Source organism: Armigeres subalbatus, chromosome 1, assembly GCF_024139115.2.
Source record: "Armigeres subalbatus isolate Guangzhou_Male chromosome 1, GZ_Asu_2, whole genome shotgun sequence".
Lineage (NCBI taxonomy): Eukaryota > Metazoa > Arthropoda > Insecta > Diptera > Culicidae > Armigeres > Armigeres subalbatus.
Window position 1 is genome coordinate 235,962,861 of NC_085139.1, and position 20,221 is coordinate 235,983,081.

At 39.3% G+C, this 20,221-nt stretch overlaps 1 protein-coding gene and 1 long non-coding RNA gene across 4 annotated transcripts in view; one reads left to right on the forward strand and one right to left on the reverse strand.

Moving 5' to 3' along the window:
• Window positions 1-297: 297 nt before the first annotated feature.
• On the forward strand, window positions 298-1,277 carry LOC134211873 (uncharacterized). Its single transcript, XR_009979125.1, has 2 exons — window positions 298-831; window positions 894-1,277. It is a non-coding gene; the product is annotated as an uncharacterized LOC134211873 (long non-coding RNA).
• Window positions 1,278-14,915: 13,638 nt separating this feature from the next.
• LOC134205905 (F-actin-monooxygenase Mical) overlaps window positions 14,916-20,221 on the reverse strand; it is a 273,749-nt gene continuing 268,443 nt past the window's right edge. For all 3 annotated transcript variants that reach the window (XM_062681611.1, XM_062681610.1, XM_062681609.1), the window contains one exon: window positions 14,916-17,248. In XM_062681611.1, coding sequence (XP_062537595.1) covers window positions 17,214-17,248 — 35 coding nt within the window. In that variant the 3' untranslated portion in view covers window positions 14,916-17,213. The remainder of the gene's footprint in view (window positions 17,249-20,221) is intronic.

Consider the following 20,221-nt stretch of genomic DNA (forward strand, 5'->3'; position numbering starts at 1 on the left):
GATTTTGCCGTGACAGTTGCTCGTGGTTGCAAGCAAACTTGATAAAAGTTTGTGTGAAATGTACTCATACGTACACGCTCGTAGAAAACCTTATGAAAATAAGGGCCGATGTCCACGTAGCGGTTTTGTACTTGCGTGCACGCAGCGTCAACGCAATTGCGGTAGGAAGTACCCAACAACAAATAGAATCATGCACACGCACTTGCGTTAACGCGGCGTCGACACGCGTCTCATTTGCGGCGAGAGTTACCGCAAAGTCACCGCAATTCCCCACAGGAACGCTGCGTGCACGCGAGTATTTTTTGACATTTCTCTATTCTTTTTCTTTCCAACAAGATTTCTAATGGGAAAATCTGTGATGTGAAAGAATGTGTCAGAGCGAAATCAAAACAAACAAAAATACTTCGCAAATCAGTTCATTTTGGTTTCGCAAATTAATTTGCAAATTGCAACACTTTTCAAATCTAGCTTCTTTAAATAATAGCAATTGTAATAGTTCGGAGCGGTAAGTGTTTCTTTCATTCCTGTGTTAGTACCAGTCGCGGTCAAAACATCTTTGGAAAGAACTGACAAGCAACCATCCCAAGCTGGTGGATAGAGTCAAAGTCAACGGAAGTATGTGCCGGATAGTGTTGTGACGTTAATTGTACCAACTTTATCAGAATAAATTGATTTCCGAACAGACGGTGATGTGGCAGTTTTGGGATGAATAACGGACCAGGCAAAATTCAACCATTCAACCAACAAAGTTCCAACCAACATTCCGCGGGACCCTGTATACACCAAGAAAGGCGATACCAGTTCCGCCATGGGAAGAATTATTAAATATAGGTTTGATATGGAGGTTCCTATATCTTGGCTTTTCTATTGCTGATATATGTTCATGTTTTTAGGAATGTCAACGGAAGGAAATCGTCAAATAATGTGGATTGCAAGTGCAAGAAGAAACGAGATCAGATAAAGGGATGGCGAGCTACAGTACTAATGCGTTTCTTCTAGTGTTGTGGGCAACGCTACTGCGATCGGTCCGTGTTGCAGTGAAGTGAAAATTGCAATGATAATAACGACGTTTGGCATTTAGATAGCACTTCTTTGGAAGAACAACGACAAACGTAGCAACACGCCAGCAATCGCTTGTGATGCTTTCGGAGGAAGATTTTGAGCACCTTATTTGTAGGAGTGACTGCAGTATCTGACCAAAATGTTTAATGACTTTTTATTCGTGAGCAAATGATTACCGATAAATGGAACTAATAAAAATCGTACCCCAAATGAAACAGATGCTCAATTCAAGACAAGAACAATTGAAAGCCTGAATCCACTATTATTCAAAATTAATCTATGAAGTAATAAATTTAAGTTGGAAATAAAGAATGAGAAACATTATGAAATTGTAATAATATTCATTTATTATGATTGTAGAAAACATATTGGGATTAAGCAAAGCGAGGCCAAATTTCTGTCTCTCTGTATTGAAAACGTTTTTATTCAAACAATCGAATTGTGCGGCACGATTTCAATTTCACAGATCTACAATTTATTACGAAAGTTCAAACTTTTCATTTTAGAAGTAATGGGAGACTTTTAAATCTACAGTGAGTTATTTTTTCTACTCTATACTAAAAAGCATTAATTGAACTTTTTATTTTGGAATAATACTGAGTTACCTTCACTAGTCTGTCATCATATAGGTATGTTAAAGCTCATGAAATGTTTAGAATAGCATTATACCCATTGAATATTGTTCGGGGGCGATGAGCTTCATACAAATCAAAATCTAAATATTTCACGTTTGATGTCTTTATGTGAATGGAGAACTCGATTCATATTGGAAGAGAATGAAAAATGACAGACTGACAACAGCTGGCAGGCGGATGACATTTAGCGTGACAGATAGGTTTGACGTTAGAAGTTTTGCGGCAAATTACCGCTTGTCGTGCATTCCCAGCCTGATTCAACGCCTAATAACGCTGCGTCAACGCAGCTTGAAAAACCGCTACGTGGACATCGGCCCTAAAACGTAATAATAGGTTCAGCACCTGCTACACTGCTGGGTAAATTTCGTTTCTCCGTGTGTAAACGAAATGTCGTACACTGAAATACAAACCTACCCAAAAGTGGGTTGTCTTCACTCAAAACCGTACTTCAAAGCTTTAAGGTTTAATTTACCCAAAGTCTACTTTGATTAACTCAAAATTAAGAATATTGGATATACATAAATTTTTGATTTTTTTTTGGGCCGAACAACCCTGGTAATTTGATTGCATCTCGCTCTAGTTACAGTAGATTTTTTTTTTCTAAATGTAATCAATAAGATTAAGAACCAATTTTATTTCTTTGGAAAGGAAGGAAGATGTGTGGTACTAGATGATGAACTTAAATAGTGCGTGCCACGTGTTAGCCGTTATACGATATCACTATGCACTCGTATTCATCACAAGCATTATCGCCTCAAGCTAATCATAGCAACCCGGCATCATCTCGGCCTCTTTCAAAAATATCAGTTCTACAGGTAACACGCGCTTTTCGATTTGTCCGCACATTGGGTGATCTGAAACAGGGAATGAAGTCCCCACAGTAACCATGTTATTCAAATGGGCGACACCACGACCGTGGGACTGTCATCATTTAGCTAGGGACAAATAGGTTTCTTTATGATTAGAATCGATATAATAAATCAGTTTAGTTCTAACCATCATACAATTCGTTTCGGCTTTATTATTTTTTGAAGAGACCCTAGGTCTTCCGTTAACTGGCGCCCGAATAGGGACCCGTTGTCGCGAGTGGGAAGAGTATAAGTTTAAGTGTCGATGAAAAATCTTTAAAAAGTGTTTGCTGCAAAAATCTTAAGAAATTAGTGAATAGTGAAAATCTTTAAGTGATTTCATTTATTTAGTCTACATCTAAACAGATAACACTGAATCAGCAATTTGACGCCACAATATACGGTTCGAGGCCGCATCTCTCCATTCTCGAATACGCCCCACGCTCGCCAAGTCGTTCTGCACCTGGTCTGCCCATCTCACTCGCTGCGCTCCACGTCGTCTCGTACCTGCCGGATCGGAAGCGAACACCATCTTTGCAGGGTTGCTGTCCGGCATTTTTGCAACATGCCCTGCCCATCGTACCCTTCCGGCTTTAGCCACCTTCTGGATACTAGGTTCGCCGTAGAGCTGGGCGAGCTCATGGTTCATTCTTCGCCGCCACACACCGTCTTCTTGCACACCGCCAAAGATGGTCCTAAGCACCCGTCTCTCGAATACTCCGAGTGCTTGCAAGTCCTCCTCGAGCATTGTCCATGTTTCATGTCCGTAGAGGACAACCGGTCTTATAAGCGTCTTGTACATTAGAGATGGGCGCTCCGCTCAGGAACTGTTCCAAAGATTCGCTTCCTTACATTGAGCGGATGAGCCATGGATCTTTTTTAAAGAAGCCCAGCTCAGCAGCTCACTTTAAATTGATGAAAATTTAATCATTGTCAAACACGCGCCTAGAGAAACTCCCTCGAGCGTACGCACTCGAGTACGCGCGCTGTTGTATTTTGTACAGCACAAACGAAAATACCACGCTCGCGGAACACAACACAAGCGAGCTTGTATGAGCATTCCAGTCCAGTACCGCGCACGTGCTGATCGTTTATTATTTGCACCTCAAGCACCATCAAGCCAAGCGACAGCACCATCTAGCCAAGCAACAGAAATCATTTCTGCTGCAGAAAGGAATAAGAAACACACAAGCAAAAATAATCTAGCTTGCCGTCTATTTCTAAACCCATACCCACATAGGGGAGAACGGTCCAAAATGCACCCCTGGGGCAAAATGGCCTTAGTCATAAAATCACTGATATAATCTGTTGCAGTACATTTAAGAACGAATATTACCTTTACAAATCATAATAAGTTATCCATCATTGAGCTCCATTGGAAAAATTTAGCAAAATCCCTTCATATTCACTTAAATTTAACGATTTGTTATTCTTCCGCCACATCCGTAAGATTGCAGTTCAATCCATTAAGAAAAAACAAACAACCATGCGTTCACCATCATTTTGCATGCAATTGAGTCATTTTAGACCACCATTCGGGCGTTTTGCCCCAGGCCTATCTTTAAAACATTTTTTGAATGCGTTAGAAAGTCATGAAAACCTTATTGTTTTGAATATGAGATCATTGTGAAATGTAGCTGGGTTTGTAAATTTGGCACCTATACGTTGAATTGGTTGGGTATTTTTGTTTACATGGGCGAAAACATCGAAAAAGCTTAAGGGGTGCATTTTGGACCGTTCTCCCCTACTCAGCGCTACGAACGGACACACAAAAGATACCGGTAGGTGCGGTAGCGAACGAACCGTACTAAGCAAAAGATCCGAAGATCCGAACAACTCTCAGTTCCGCTCATGTCGTCGTCCAGCTCGAAATTGCTGTGACATGGAAGCGAGAGCTGCGCCACTAGCTCAGATCCGTGCGACACGGATCTCGATCCGGATCAGTCGCGACCGATTCTTGAACCGTGTGGTTCAAACGAACCGACCTGGGAGCTGTGTCTTGCACGGAGTGGATCTTTTACTTGCGACGGGTTTTCCCGCCAGCATACTGCTACATGTGCACTCGGTTTGTTTGTAGCACCGTGCTCTGTATTTTTTTACTCTCTTGTTTTTATTTCTCTCGCATTTCGGGAACCAATATAGATGAATGGACTCGCTTGTATGAAAATGTCAACTACGCATGGTTAGAAGGGTTAGAAGCACGCGCAAACAAGGCATTGATTTACTGCACCCAGTATAAAGAGAAAACTTATGACACGTGATATGGTTCATATACATATCAGGGACTGAATTATTCAAATTAACGATTTGAGAAACGTTATCAACAAAATGTAACTTAGAATTATGAATAGAAAATAATGTTGAGTTAGTTTTTGTATAGAAATAAATGTGATGGTTCTAAATGAACTCCTAGACTTCAAAACTAGACGGTCAGAAAAAGCATAATAAATGTTATTAGTTTAAAATTGTCGGTTTTTCAATAGAAATTATTACCTCACTGTAGCTAAACATTTTAAAAATTTCAAAGAAAGGTAAATAGATGAATGATGAATGAATGAAAAAAATAATGAATGACATAAATTTTTCATATTTTTGAGCAATAATTAAAATAATAATATTAACAATTATGTTTTATTATATGTAGCATTAAAGAACTGAAGAGCTGATCCAAGGAGCTGACTCTTTTCAATGAGCTGAACGGATCAGATCCGCTCACTGCAATGAGCTGTTTTGCCCATCTCTATTGTACATGACACATTTGGTGCGGTGGCGAATCTTTTTCGACCGCAGTTTCTTCTGGAGCCCGTAGTAGGCCCGACTTCCACAGATGATGCGCCTTCGTATTTCACGACTAACGTTGTTGTCAGCCGTTAGCAAGGATCCGAGGTAGACGAATTCCTCGACCACCTCGAAGGTATCCCCGTCTATCGTAACACTGCTTCCCAGGCGGCCTCTGTCGCGCTCGGTTCCGCCCACAAGCATGTACTTTGTCTTTGAGGCATTCACCACCAGTCCAATTTTTGTTGCTTCACGTTTCAGGCGGGTGTACAGTTCTGCCACCTTTGCAAATGTTCGGCCGACAATGTCCATGTCATCCGCGAAACAAATAAATTGACTGGATCTGTTGAAAATCGTACCCCGGCTGTTACACCCGGATCTCCGCATGACAACTTCTAGCGCAATGTTGAACAACAGGCACGAAAGTCCATCACCTTGTCTTAGTCCCCGGCGCGATTCGAACGAACTGGAGTGTTCGCCCGAAATCTTCCTCAGTATTGCACACCATCCGCCGGGGCTTTGATCAGTCTGCTAATTTTACCCGGGTAGCTGTTCTCGTCCATAATTTTCGACAGCTCTACGCGGTCTATACTGACGTAAGCCGCCTTGAAATCAACGAACAGATGGTGCGTTGGGACCTGGTATTCACGGCATTTTTGAAGGATTTGCTGTACAGTAAAGATCTGGTCCGTTGTTGAGCGGCCGTCAACGAAGCCGGCTTGATAACTTCCCACGAACTCATTCACTAATGGTGACAGACGACGGAAGATGATCTGGGATATCACTTTGTAGGCGGCATTAAGGATGGTGATCGCTCGAAAGTTCTCACACTCCAGCTTGTCGCCTTTCTTGTAGATGGGGAATATAACCCACTCCTCCGGTAGCTGTTCGGTTTCCCAGATTCTGACTATCAATCTGTGCAGACAAGTGGCTAGCTTTTCCGGGCCCATCTTGATGAGCTCAGCTCCGATACCATCCTTACCAGCTGCTTTATTGGTCTTTAGCTGTTGGATGGCATCCTTAACTTCCCTCAAGGTGGGGGCTGGTTGGCTTCCATCAAATATTATATATTAACAATATAGCCCACTCTCGCGAAAAACAGGCGAATAGCGATTTCAGCGCTTTTACGAGTGGCGGTCGAACTATTTTATCTTAGTAATCGTAGATCGTTGTGAAAGTCGTTGCTATCGTGTGCTATCGTTGTCATAAACAAAAATATACGTATACAAAAGCTAAACGTCTGGTTCGGTTCTCTGTTAACCGATAAAAATAAATTTACTAAAAATCAGTATGGGTCGAATCTATTGTGCTGTGAATGGCTGTGTTAGCATGAAGGACGGCGTGTCCTCATTATCATTCTTCAAAATATTCTCCGGAAATAGGTAAGAACGTATCCATTAAAGCTTTTGAACACTTCGATGAATCCATTAATACAAGGATTTTATAACCTTGAGTTATATGTATTCTAACATGGGTACAACACTCACAGGCGCGCATTAGCAAAGATTCATATAATATCTGCCTAAGAACGTTTTTGCTCATTCAGTTTTTTGTTTCTGGCGTATCTAATGGTCGAAAAAGGAGCTCCATGCATTTTAAAATTCTATGTATATTTTATATCAAATATTACAATATGTTAACTCATTTTTTCAGAACTGTCCAAGGATGGGTTGAGTTCTGTAACAACTCATGTTTGTCGAAGCATAGTGTTATCTGTTCCAAGCATTTCCGTGAGTCGGATTTTGTCAATCCTCAAAATAAATCTCAAGGGTATGTATACACATGTGTAGCACATTAGTTGTATCTGGAAAGTTTATATTTTAAACGGTGTTTTTAAGTCGCGAATTTCTTATGCATAATTCGAAAATAGATATACATGATGTACCTATTTCTTAAATTTCGATGAAATTATTTCGATTTGTGTACCTTTGCTAAGCGCTGCTTCCCAAAAACATTCAGTTTGTGGTATCTAATTCACTTAAAAATTAATTTCGTACACAATAAATAAAATAGCTCAAATAGTTTAATAGATCTAAAATAGTTAATTAGTCGTGTTTTAGGAGATACTTTGATTTTTTGTTATTACTTCGTTTTCATTATGATCTCAATTATAAAAGTATTTACAATTGGCACTTGAGCTAATACTCTTGACTGTTCTAGTCTCCATTCATTTGCACGTCCATCATTAATGCCATGTGAGGAAGATGCTGTTTTAGACATCTCAATGGATCTTGAAGAAGATCTACTTCGTACTGATCCAAATCTACAATCCGAGGATGTTGGATACTGTGTTGAAATAGGAGCATCTCAGGATGTCAATGTTCCATTGTCGAACACTCAGCGCCAAAACAACTCATTTGAAACAGATCATGATTATTGTTGTAAAGTAGATAATATAACTAAAATGATGGACCAGCTGATTCTAAAGGGAAAAGAAAACGTTAAATTGAAGAACAAACTGAAAACTAAACAAAAGGAAGCATCTAAATTAAAGAAGAAAGTTCGTTCTTTAAAAGAAGAAGTTAAAACGTTAAAAAAACAATTGGTAACATGTTCGTCGCAATTAGTTGATCCAGTTTTATTAGAGCTCGAAAAAAATAGAAGAAGAAAGTTACGCGGATCAAGATTTTCCGACAAGATAAAAAACATGGCAATCATTTTACATTATTGTTCCGGTAAAGCATATCGACAAATACGGAAATATTTTTCGCTTCCGTCTGTTGGAACCATCAAAAGGTGGCTTTCAAGATTAGAAGTAAAAGAAGGGTTTTCAAAAGTTATCTTCAAGCTCTTAAAAGTCAAAGCCGCTACGTTACCGCTAGATGAGAGAGTTGTAACTATTTTTTTTTGGATGAAATGTCGATATCTCAGCTAACCTATGTGGCGAATGCCAAAACAGATTATTTCACAGGATTTCCTACGAAGGTTGGTATTTTCTCAGCGGCATATATATTTTAAGGACATCACATTCAATTTTTATTTAAAATAACATCATTCTAGATGCTAGCTTTGGTAAAATATTTTGAATGAATTGAAATAAAAACTTTGTAAAGCTGTCATAAGAATACATTCATCTTTAGTATTTCTTTAATCTACTGCCTATGATCGCATACGAGTTGGAGAAAAGAAAGAACATTAATGTAGCAAATTTGTTTCATCTTAAAAATGAACGTACAAGAGTCCCATTTTTTGTAAACATAGTAAACGGCATTTAATTATATTGAAAATTTTGCATACTGCACTTCTATCATTGCTCAAAGAAGTATTGGTTATGATATATTAACCACGGAGGCTCAGGGAGGAATAGTATGAACTCAAAATTGTTTGCGCTTGCACATATTTCATCTATATAGAACCTAAGAAAATAAAAGAACCTCTTTCTCATAAGTTCTTACATTACTGAGGTACGGATCATTAGCAGAAAATAAGCATCAAGGATGTATGTTATACAAATACTGTCTTTAAAAAAATAATGGTATGTTGAAAACTACTAATAACATTACACTATCTCTTTAAGGTTGGGAAACAGAAAATTGATATTGATAAACGTGCGAATTCAGCATTAACTTTCATGGTGAAATCAATGAAATCGGGTTTCAAGCAAGCAATCGGATATTTTTTCAACCACTCGTCAACCAACTCAAACCGTGTTCAAACAATTGTTAAAGAGGCCGTCAAGTTAGTGTCGGATACTGGTTTGATACCAAAACTAATTGTGTGTGATCAAAGCTCGATCAACAGATCTTTATTCAAATCGCTTAACATAACTACAAAAAAACCATGGTTCATCTACAAAAAATCGAAAATTTTTTGTGCATTTGATGCGCCTCATTTAATTAAGTCAAGCAGGAACAACCTTCTGAGAAATAATGCTATATTCGATGGACAAGTCTGCAAATTCAAACACATAATAGAACTCTACAACGAAGATATTCAACAAATCCCTCGATCAGTTCCGAAACATACATATAACCATATCAAGTTGGCTCCGTTTGCAAAGATGAGAGTACATTTAGCTACTCAAACGCTAAGTGAGTCTGTAAGCGCAGGATTGCGGACGTTCGTCGATTCCGGGAGACTCTCGGTAGAATATTTGAATACAGCGAATTACTGCATAAGTTTCGATGAATTGTTCGATTGCGCGAACTCCAGTACATTCAATGAAGCTAAGGTATACCTAAAATTATTATCAAATATATTAAAATATTATAAGATAATAATGATTTTCGAAGGAATTGAAGTGGCCAATTCAATCAAAATCTTCGCATTGGATGTTTCTGAAGAACATGAAACAGAAGTTGAAATATCTGCGATTTGTTCCTCAAACCTGCGAGTCCTTAGACATGGTATTTTCCAACAAAAGGCTAACGATTGCTCGCTAATGAATATGTTCACTTTTGTTCAGGAAGGAGATCAACCAAATTTACCTGCCCAGTCACGAAATCCATACTTCATTGAAGGATGGATTTTGTATATTTCTGCTATAGAACACTTGTGGAAGGAGCTCCACTGTAAATATGGCTTCTCGTTCCTACGAACCAGGAATCTTTCACAGGACTGCTTGGAGCACTTTTTTTTCATCATTCGATGGAAAAACAGCAACAACAGCCATCCTGATGCCAGCAAATTTTCATCAGCATTTAAATCAATAGTTGTAAATCAGCTTATTGCGCCAAAAAAGTTGGGAAATGTTGAAGCACACGTGTGCAAGTATTTTGTCAATTGTCCAGATATGGCGAAAATCAAGCTGATTTCAACTCCAACGAAACAACAAAAGCGATGTAAATCAAAAGTAAAACCCGATGATGAAAATTTAAGCCTAAATCAAGCGAACAGTATCTTCTACACAACCGGATGGATAGCGTCGAAAATAATCCATAAACAATGCCTTGACAGATCTTTCGCAGATGTAGGTCGTATAGGGCCTGAGCTGAAAATTCTTCTTAATAACAAAAAGTACGATAGTTCGTCGAGATTAAGCGCTCCTGGTCTAAAGTTATACAAGTTTTGTAAAAAAATAGTTTATATTTTTGAAAACAATTTTGAAACTTTTTTAAAACAATCAAATTACGCAGTGAAGAAAAAGCTTCTCGATGTTTTGTTTTGGCCATATAGAACAGCCAAATCTCATACCCTTCTAATCAATGATATATTATGTATGTCTTGTGCCGAAATGGTCGCTAATAAGTATATTAACATGTTAACCAAAGCAAAACTTCAAATACTTAACACAAATATCCAGAAAGCAGATAGCAAAAAACGCATTGACAGGAAATCTAAAGTATCAGCAAAAAGACGCAAGCTAAATATAGATAAATAGGTTTATTGATTTCCATTTCATTTTTTTTTTCGTTTGTATAATCTTGAATTAATATTAGTTAAATTGTAGGATAATTACTTATTAATAGAATTAATATTGTTAAATGTTGCTAGAAATAAATTATAATACATTGAATTCATCATATTTCAACGTTGCATTTTGCTTCACATGAGCTTTCCCCTTAATCACATGAGCTTTCCCCTTAACCTTGTCTTTTCTACTGCTGCTTCCAACACAGTACACAGTGTAAGAAAATGTCATGACGTATTATCATTATTTCGACAAACACGTCAAAACTATAGATGTTTAACTGCATTCTCAACAGTAACATAACGAATACGTAAAACTTTTGTTGATATTACGGGGTTTTCGGAGAAATTGTTTAGTTTCTGATCTATTTGGTTGCTTTTGAATTTCACTTTATAATTATAGTAATAAATTATTTTGATATTCGTTGAGATGCTCAGCGTATTATAAATATTCAACTTTTCTGTGGAGGTATGATGATCTCTCAAACATAAAAACATTTCAGTAGTACCGTACCACAAATGAAACTATAATGAACAGCATCGAATAAAAACACGTTCATTGTGTGCTATCCTACATTTCTGATCAATAATTCTGAAATGATTATCTCCTTGGAATTCTTCTAAAAACTTAAACTTTGATCGATTTGTGAGCATTATTTGGTTGCTGTGACGTATGAACTGAATATAATATGATTGTTTACTTCGTTTGCATCATTCCAACGCCAATGCTACTATGATCGATTTTGTAAAAATAATTCGACTTTCTGCCACTAGCCAGCGCTGACCTCAGTAAAGTCTGTTCGCCAATTGATAGTATGGAGAAACGCGAAGTGGACTATCTTGTACTTAAATATCTTTGCATCCATCGTCCGCTGAACTGACGTAGTCATCTCCTCCGCTGCCTTGACTTTCACTGCCTGTACTCCCAGCGCCATTCAAATGTTCCTCGTAGTGCTGCTTCCACCTTTCGATCACCACACGTTCGTCCGTCAAGATGCTCCCATCCTTATCCCGGCACATTTCGGCTCGCGGCACGAAGCCTTTGCGGGATGCGTTGAGCTTCTGGTAGAACTTGCGTGTTTCTTGAGAACGGCACAGCTGTTCCATCTACTCGCACTCCGCTTCTTCCAGGCGGCGTTTCTTCTCCTGAAAAAGGCGGGTCTGCGTTCCACGTTCTGCCGGGTACCTTGCTGCAGCCGCCCGCGCTGCGTTCTTCTCCTCCAGAATCTGTCTGCACTCTTCGTCGAACCAATCGTTCCGTCGACTTCGTCCCATATACCCGACGCTGTTCTCCGCTGCGTCATTAATGGCTGCTTTAACTGTATTCCAGCAGTCCTCATGAGGGGCCCCATCGAGCTCACCCTCTTCCGGTAACGCTGCCTCGAGATGCTGCGCGTATGCAGTGGCGACATCAGGTTGCTTCAGTCGCTCTAGGTCGTACCGCGGCGGTCGTCGGTACCGAACATTGTTGATGACGGATAGTTTTGGGCGCAGTTTAACCATAACCAGATAGTGGTCAGAGTCGATGTTAGCGCCACGATATGTCCTGACGTCGATAATGGCGGAGAAGTGCTGTCCATCAATCAGAACGTGGTCGATTTGTGATTCTGTCTGCAGTGCTGGTGATCTCAAGGTGTACCAATAGAGAAGGCTGTGTTGGAAGTAGGTGCTGCGAATGGCCATATTCTTGGAGGCAGCGAAATCAATAAGTCGTAGGCCGTTTTCGTTCGTCAGCCGGTGTGCGCTGAACTTCCCAATAGTCGGTCTAAACTCCTCCTCTTGGCCAACCTGAGCGTTCAAATCTCCTATGATGATCTTGACGTCGTGGCTTGGGCAGCTATCGTACTCACGTTCCAGCTGCGCGTAGAATGCGTCCTTATTATCATCAGTGCTTCCAGAGTTTGGGCTATGGACGTTGATTATGCTGAAGTTGAAGAACCGGCCTTTGATCCTCAACCTGCACATTCTCTCGTTGATCGGCCACCACCCGATCACGCGCCTTTGCATGTCGCCCATCACTATGAAAGCTGTTCCCAGCTCGTGTGTGTTGCCGCAGCTCTGGTAGATGATATGATTACCTCTAAACGTTCGCACCATTGATCCCTTCCAACAAACCTCCTGCAGCGCTACGATGCCGAATCCACGGTCCTTGAGCACATCGGCGAGTATGCGTGTGCTCCCGATGAAGTTGAGAGATTTGCAGTTCCACGAACCGAGTTTCCAATCGCTAATCCCTTTTCGTCGCAGTGGTCTTCGCCGATGGTTCCGGTCCGTACTCTCTTGTTGATTGTTCGTTGAGTGAGTTTTTTTTGGCTGGCTTGCAGGGCCTGACACCAAACCCCCTACATTTCCGGAGGACCATTCCTCCTTATTTCCGGTGGACCATGGTGCACAGTTTCACTTAGAGTCCTTCGCTGGCACTCGGACGATGATCAGCCGCCCCTAACATGGAAAACAGGCGCTGTTGTGAGCCGATCCTGACATGGAACAGACGCTCAATAGGGGGTGCACCTCCGGAGAGGAACAAACCCCCCCCTTCCCTGTCAGCATAAGACCATAGTTCCCACCGGGGTTGGTTACCCGATCTTCCCTAAGGTTGCTCGTATCCTGGCCAGCACCGCGGGGATGTAGGGATTGGGATAGGTAGGGTAGGAGATGCTGGGTAAGAGGCTAAGGACCGCGAGATGGGGTCTATTTTATTCCTTCAGGTACGCGAAGTACCAATGGTACGCTTTATCCAGCATTTTCCGTGCCGATCAAGCCCATATAACCGCAAAAAAATAGTTTTGGCCAAGAATTGGCTTATTTACTCCTATGTGCGCCGGTCTAGGCAATTTTCGGATTGGAAATTGTCTCGACTTCCCTGGGCATAAAAGTATCATCGTGTTAGCCTCATGATATATGAATGCATAAATGGTAACCTGGCTTAGAAACCTCGCAGTTAATAACTGTGGAAATGCTAAATGAACACTAAGCTGCGAGGCGGCAATGTCCCAGTGTGGGAATGTAATGCCAATAAGAAGAAGAAGAGCCGATGCCTATTATTTATTATTTATTCAGACTAAAGCCAAAGTGGCCTGTGCGGTATAGAAGAGTCTTCTCCATTCGACTCGGTCCATGGCTACACGTCGCCAACCACGCAGTCTACGGCGGGTCCGCAAGTAATCTTCCACCCGATATCGATCTACCTTGCCCGCTGCGCACGTTATCGAGAATCATTTTCACCGGGTTACTGTCCGACATTTTGTAACGCGAATGGATGGTTCTCCCAGCAGCTCATGCAACTCGTAATTCATTCGCCTGCCCCACGTACCGTCCGCCATCTGCACCCCATCATAGATAGAGATAGACTTTCCGGTGTAGAAATACCGGTATAATGAGCGTTTTGTAGATTGTCAGTTTGGTACGGCGGCGAACTCTATTCGATCGGAGCGTCTTGCAGAGTCCAAAGTACGTACGATTTCCAGCTATTATCATTTTCGGCAGTCACCAGTGAGCACAAGTACGCAAATTCTTCTACCACCTTGATTTCGTCACCACCGATGCAAACCGATGTGGGTGGCTCACATTGTCTTCTCCTGTACCTCTTCCTATCATGTACTTCGTCTTCGACGTGTTGATGACTAGTCCGATCGGTCCGAGCCGCTTAGCTTGCCTCTTCAGTCTGAAGTAGGTTTCCTCCATCTTCTCAAAGTTACTTGCCATAATATCTATGTCGTCGGCGAAGCCAAATAGCTGGACGGACTACCACTCGTGTTAATCCCTGCTCTTCGTATTACCTTTCCAAAGCGATGGTGAATAGCAGGCACGAAAGACCATCACCTTGCCGTAACCCTCTGCGCATTTCAAAGGGACTCTTGAATGCCCCTGAAACTCGAACTACGCACATCACCCGATCCATCGTCGCTTTGATCAACCTATCAGTTTATCCGGGAATCCGTCTTCGTGCATTAGCTGCTGGTCCCGATCGATTGTATCATATGGGGCTTTGAAGTCGATGAATAGATGATGCGTGGGCAGTTGGGCACGTTGTATACGCGGCATTTCTGCAGTACTTGGCAAATGGCGAACACATAATCAGATTTGAAAAAAAATCAGCTTTCAAACTCTTACTAGATCTGTAAAAAACAAAATTTGGGTTTATATTTCTTTCCTTTTAATAATAGAAGATGATCTGTGGTAATAGCCCACCAGGGAAGATATTTCGAATAGTCTTAGACCAGAAACAAGACGGAACGCCGCGTTCATGTTGAATCGTCAGCGCGATTTATTTTCATTTTATTTTAGGTATTTATCCCTTTGTTCAATATTTATTAAAGCTTCCTTGGTTTTCTGTTTTTCTTGTTGTAGTTTGTTCGTCTTTTCCTTCTGATTAGCAATATTTTAAATGTAACTAACTTGTTAGAGCATAATTTGTTCACTGTGTTGTTGTTCTTATTTGTTTCATTAGTTTGTTATGATTTCATCGCACGGATTTAGCGCAATTTCTGTTTTATTTGCATAAGTTATCGGTAGAAAGAATTAGTAATTTTATTCTCGCACAACGCCTAAAAATATAGAACTTCTATTCCATTTCCGATTATTTTTCCTTCCAAACACGTGGTGAAAAAAGTTCCACCGTTTCTCTTTTTTATACAAACTGCAATATACACATCGCGTTCCGTTAAAAAAATTTCCCGCTTCGATCAAAACTATCTACATCTCTGACTCTCGCGATTGCTTTGAGTAATTCACGTTCATCAAGTTCCTGTTTCCGTTTCCTGTAGCACGAGCCAATGGACTCTCGAAAAAAAAATTCCGTTCCGTGATAAATTCCTACTGTTTGTGGTTTTCAACTGCTGGGGTCGAGAAACTCGTATCGTTTTGCTTTCGCTCGTACTCTTAGTACAGTCAATTATTGTGGGTTAGTTGTTGAGTGTCACTATCATCAACATTAGCTTTGTCATGTGCAGTGATAAGGATTGGCTTAAGTAGTATTTTTTGTTATATGTTAAAATTTACCTTTTTGTGTCCTAAAAAGTTACGTAATACTGCAAAAAGTCACAAGAAAATCAACATCGTTGCGATTCTAGCTAGCAAATTTGGAAACGAAGCTACTAGCGGATTCTATATTCTGAATGTGGTAGTAAATTTTAACGTCATTGACAGAATATTTATAACTTGCGATACATATGTTTAATGCAAAGAAGATTGTTTTAATTTTCTTTCGAACTTCCCCTCTATTCTGACGAATGGTTCATTTCAATTGCAATACCAATCTGTGCGTCTGTCCCTGTGCGATTCCCATCAAATGTAGTTAGGTGTGGTATTATAATGTGGGTAGTAGTGTATAGGTGTCTGTGTAAAAGAGTAAACTGAATGTATATTTGACTATTGAAAGTAAATAAAGAATAATTTTACTAAAGATTTTAAAAGAACTCGAACTTTAGACATCAATTTCAATTATATAAACACAATACACTTAAACCTTTTTTAAAACAATTATAACGTAACATTTTAGACTTAAATGAACAAAATCCTTTTCGAGATAACTGTGAGATGTATTTGCCATGCTGTCTCAACCACAGAATGATTTAAAAAAAATATTCATGTTGTGCCCAATTCAATTTCCGTACAATTCCATTCAATATGTGTCGTTATGCTTGACAAACTATCAGTAGTATCCCTAAGACTCTAGTGTTACATGGCAACATTTTTTTAAAACAAAATCATTAATGAAAATAATTGTTTATTAGCAAAATTCGATTTTAACAACAAATATTACACATATTTTCAGCTAAATATCCTATTCCGAATCATTGCATTTTCTAGAAGGATTTTATGGTTGCAACAAAAGTTGTAAAAATAGGTTGAAGTGTATTGAAAACGACTAAAAAATTGCTTGCACAAAAAATAGTAGAGCAAAAATCCTTGAGATAAATTATATTAAAGAGCTTTAATGAACACTGTTGTACAAAAGACAAATTGAAAAAAGGCAAATATGCACTTTGTTAAAAGTTAAGCAACAAAATCCTGTCATACAAAAAACTAGTTTCTCTAGTATACGATGGCTAACAAATAATAAACATGGTTAATAAAATCGGCAACACATTCCCAATAACGACCTTATATAGAGAATCTATTAAAAGTCTATACATAAACAAAAAGTTGTTCGCTTCGCATAAAAAAAACAAAAATATGTCTTTGATGTCCTGTCTATCCCTGGCAGCTTACTAGCATTCCCTGCTATCTTCCGGACAACTTCCTAAAATCCTCCATTCTCACAATCGAACGTTGCTTGACTTGAGCGAATTGACATTCATTATCCGCGATCACTATCATATAGTGGATGCATTTTATTTACACGCGCACACAAACAATGTCAACTTTTAGCACTTAACAATTAACAGCGTGTCTATCGACTATGCCATCGGCTGGATAGGCGATAGGAAAGATCTACAATCATTGGAGAGGGACATTCGGGCTGGTCGATCGGTGTACGAAAAACAAAATCCATTCGATGTGCTCCATGGGAGTGAGATTAGCGTGAAAGCGCAACTGTTTAGATCACATTATCCGCCGCTGCTGTGTTCAAATCTGAGAAAATTCAAATTATATGATTAGTGGCATCGGAATTGGGGTAGCATAATAAAGAGGAAAAACGAACAACACAACTAACTACTAAAAGAAGAAAATGAACAAAGAAAAAAAACGAATAATAGTGTTTTATTTAGGAAATTCAAACAAGTTTATTCGGTGCAAATTAGGCTACATTACAAATTTTATAGTGCAACAATATTAAAAACTAGATCAACTAAAACACAAAAGATAACGAATTAAAAAAAAAGATTGGTGGAATGGATAAAATGTGAATAATTGATTGATGGTGATGTCGTTCAAGCTAATGTTATTTTCACTGGCAAGCTAAGTGTCATTGCAAGCAACTGGATTAATATAAAATTGTATTTCAAGCTAACGCTAGTCGTATATGCATAATTATATGATCGGGCAGCTCGTGATTGCGTAGGTTTTTTTTTGCAGGCGATCTCTGTGTAATTTATGCGCATCTTCTTAGTCCTAGAGCCTGCAAACGTGACTGTACCGGAGTATTTTAACGCATTCGTTTTATCTGGTGATCTGAAACCAGAAACACAAAAAGTGTTTGAAGCGGTCCAGCTGGCCGAGTACCCTCTACCCTCAACCTATGCAGTTCTAGTCTAGGTGGCCGATTCGCATTGACGAAGCCGCGCTGTTATCATCTGGTGAATACAAGCGTATTTTGTATTAAAGACTTACTGACCCGGCGAACGTTGTCTCGCCAAAAATTGATCAATTTTCTGATACATTTTTGGAGTTCACATTTTATTTAGAAAAGACTAAAACAAAAACTCCCCCTTAAAAATTAGATATTTTTTCTATAAAACAAATAGGAACTTGCCAATAAAGAAATTAGGGTATGAGCAACAAATAAATAAAAAAAAATCACAAATAATGCAAAATTTTAAGAATTTAAAAATTTAAGAAAATTTTAAGAATTTAAAAACACAAACAATTAAGATTTTTTTCACAAAACGGATAGACCGTTCCTCACCAAAGAAGACATCTCGAAGAGAAACTGATAGTTCTTCGGATTAACTTGTCATATTAATTCTAATGTTTTCGGCTCCGCAGAGTTTTTTGTTAAACAATTGAGCCTAATAAATAAACTAACTGGTAAAAAAAATGTGGCGAATAGCAGTCCAAAATTATATTTCAGCATATTTATATTGTTTTTATTTTGTTTTTCAACTATTGAAGTGACAAAACAGATTGAGTTTTCGGAAAGCTAATCTGAAATTAGTTAAAGAATTAAAAATGTTGACGTTATTATTAATAGCCAATGAAAAATGTAACCGCGCGAGACCAATACAGCATTTTATGTTTCATATAGAAAAATTATGGATGCCTTCAGAGCTCTTATTCTCATTCTAGCTTAGTATCTTTCGATCGGTCGCAACTCCAGTGATTTTGGGGCCATTTGCACATCATTGTATTACAAGCATCTTTTCTTAAGATGTGGATTGTTCAGGTGCGTGCGCAAGGTTATCTCGCGCACGTCCTGATCCTTCGACTGTAATTTTGAAACAACTGTAAATTTCGTAATTAAACTCACACAGTGTAAATTACACATGCTGATGCCGTCTTACATAAAATTTCATTAAGGTCACTCCTCACGGAATCCAAGTTTCAAAGTGCTCGCGTTTTCGGGGGCACACTACTCGATATGGAAGCAACGCACAACTGACATTTTTATTTTTTCACGCATGCTGCGACGCAGCAAAGCTAAATCAATAAAAATGACAGTTGTGCGCCGCCTCCGTATCGAGTGGTGTGCACCCGAAAACGCGAGCACTTTGAAACTTAGATTCCGTGAGGAGCAGGGAATCAATTTTTCTTGAATGCGCATGCAAAACAAGCGACAAAAGAGAACCAACGACAAAGCTTTGTTTTTGTCGGAGATAATAATGACAAAGATCCGAAATATTTTGTCAGCAACAAAAAAGAAGACAATTTTGTTACTAACTTTTAAACCCGTTATTTTGCATCGTCTCTACAGCAAATATCGGTTTTAAGCTATCATAGTTTTTGCTTTTATGGAAATATTCGAGAATCTAACTCTGATTACAAAATTAGCATCGTATTATCGGAAAAATCAGAGCATGCAAGCTAAATGATTCTTGTTATATTGTGTTCGGGTTCTGACAAAGGCTTGTTGCGAGGTGCGTTTGTCAGTAACAAACTCTGTTGACGACAAAGGGTATATTGTTAGGCGTTGCTCGAATATTGATTCCCTGGTGAGGAGTGACCTTAAAATCAACCCAGGAGACGTTATATTGTCGACCTTTGGAAGTGATGGAATTTGATTCGTGCAGTCAACTCTTGAAAACTAAAACGATTATACAGTCAGTACTATTTTAAGGTTATTTTCGGTGAACGTATGACCAACGCAACGCCGCATCAAATTGCATCAAGACATGTTACCACTAGATAACATTTTCTTTGTCTTTATTGACGAGATTTTCAGCCCGAGGCTGGTTCATCTCGTAACAACCATTTGATAACTCAATTTGACAAAAAAACGAGGGCCCCATTGACTGACCTTCATTTGATAGCATTTTGTAAGCATGTACACATAAAATATTTGGTCTTTGGTCTGATAGCTATGTGCAGTTGTCTGAGATAGGTGAGGATGAAAAACCATTCCATTTTGTTACAGAGGCTGTATCAACATCGGCCGTTATTTAATGAAAACAAGAAAAAGGTAGCAACAGCGTTTGAACGTTCTACAGGCTAGCACGAGTAGCACGTAAATCTTTTGGGAAAACGGAAATTATTGCGTGTTTCAAAATTACTTTGGATTCTCTAATACAAAGATGTTACAGGTAAAAAATATAGACACAAAATGGTAAGGGGCTGTCCATAAACCACGTAGACTCTTGAGGGGGGAGAGGGGTTTCGGAAAAGTCTACGATAGTCTACGAAGGGGGACGGGGGGGTTTACCAAAAGTCTACGTAGACTTTTTATTTTTT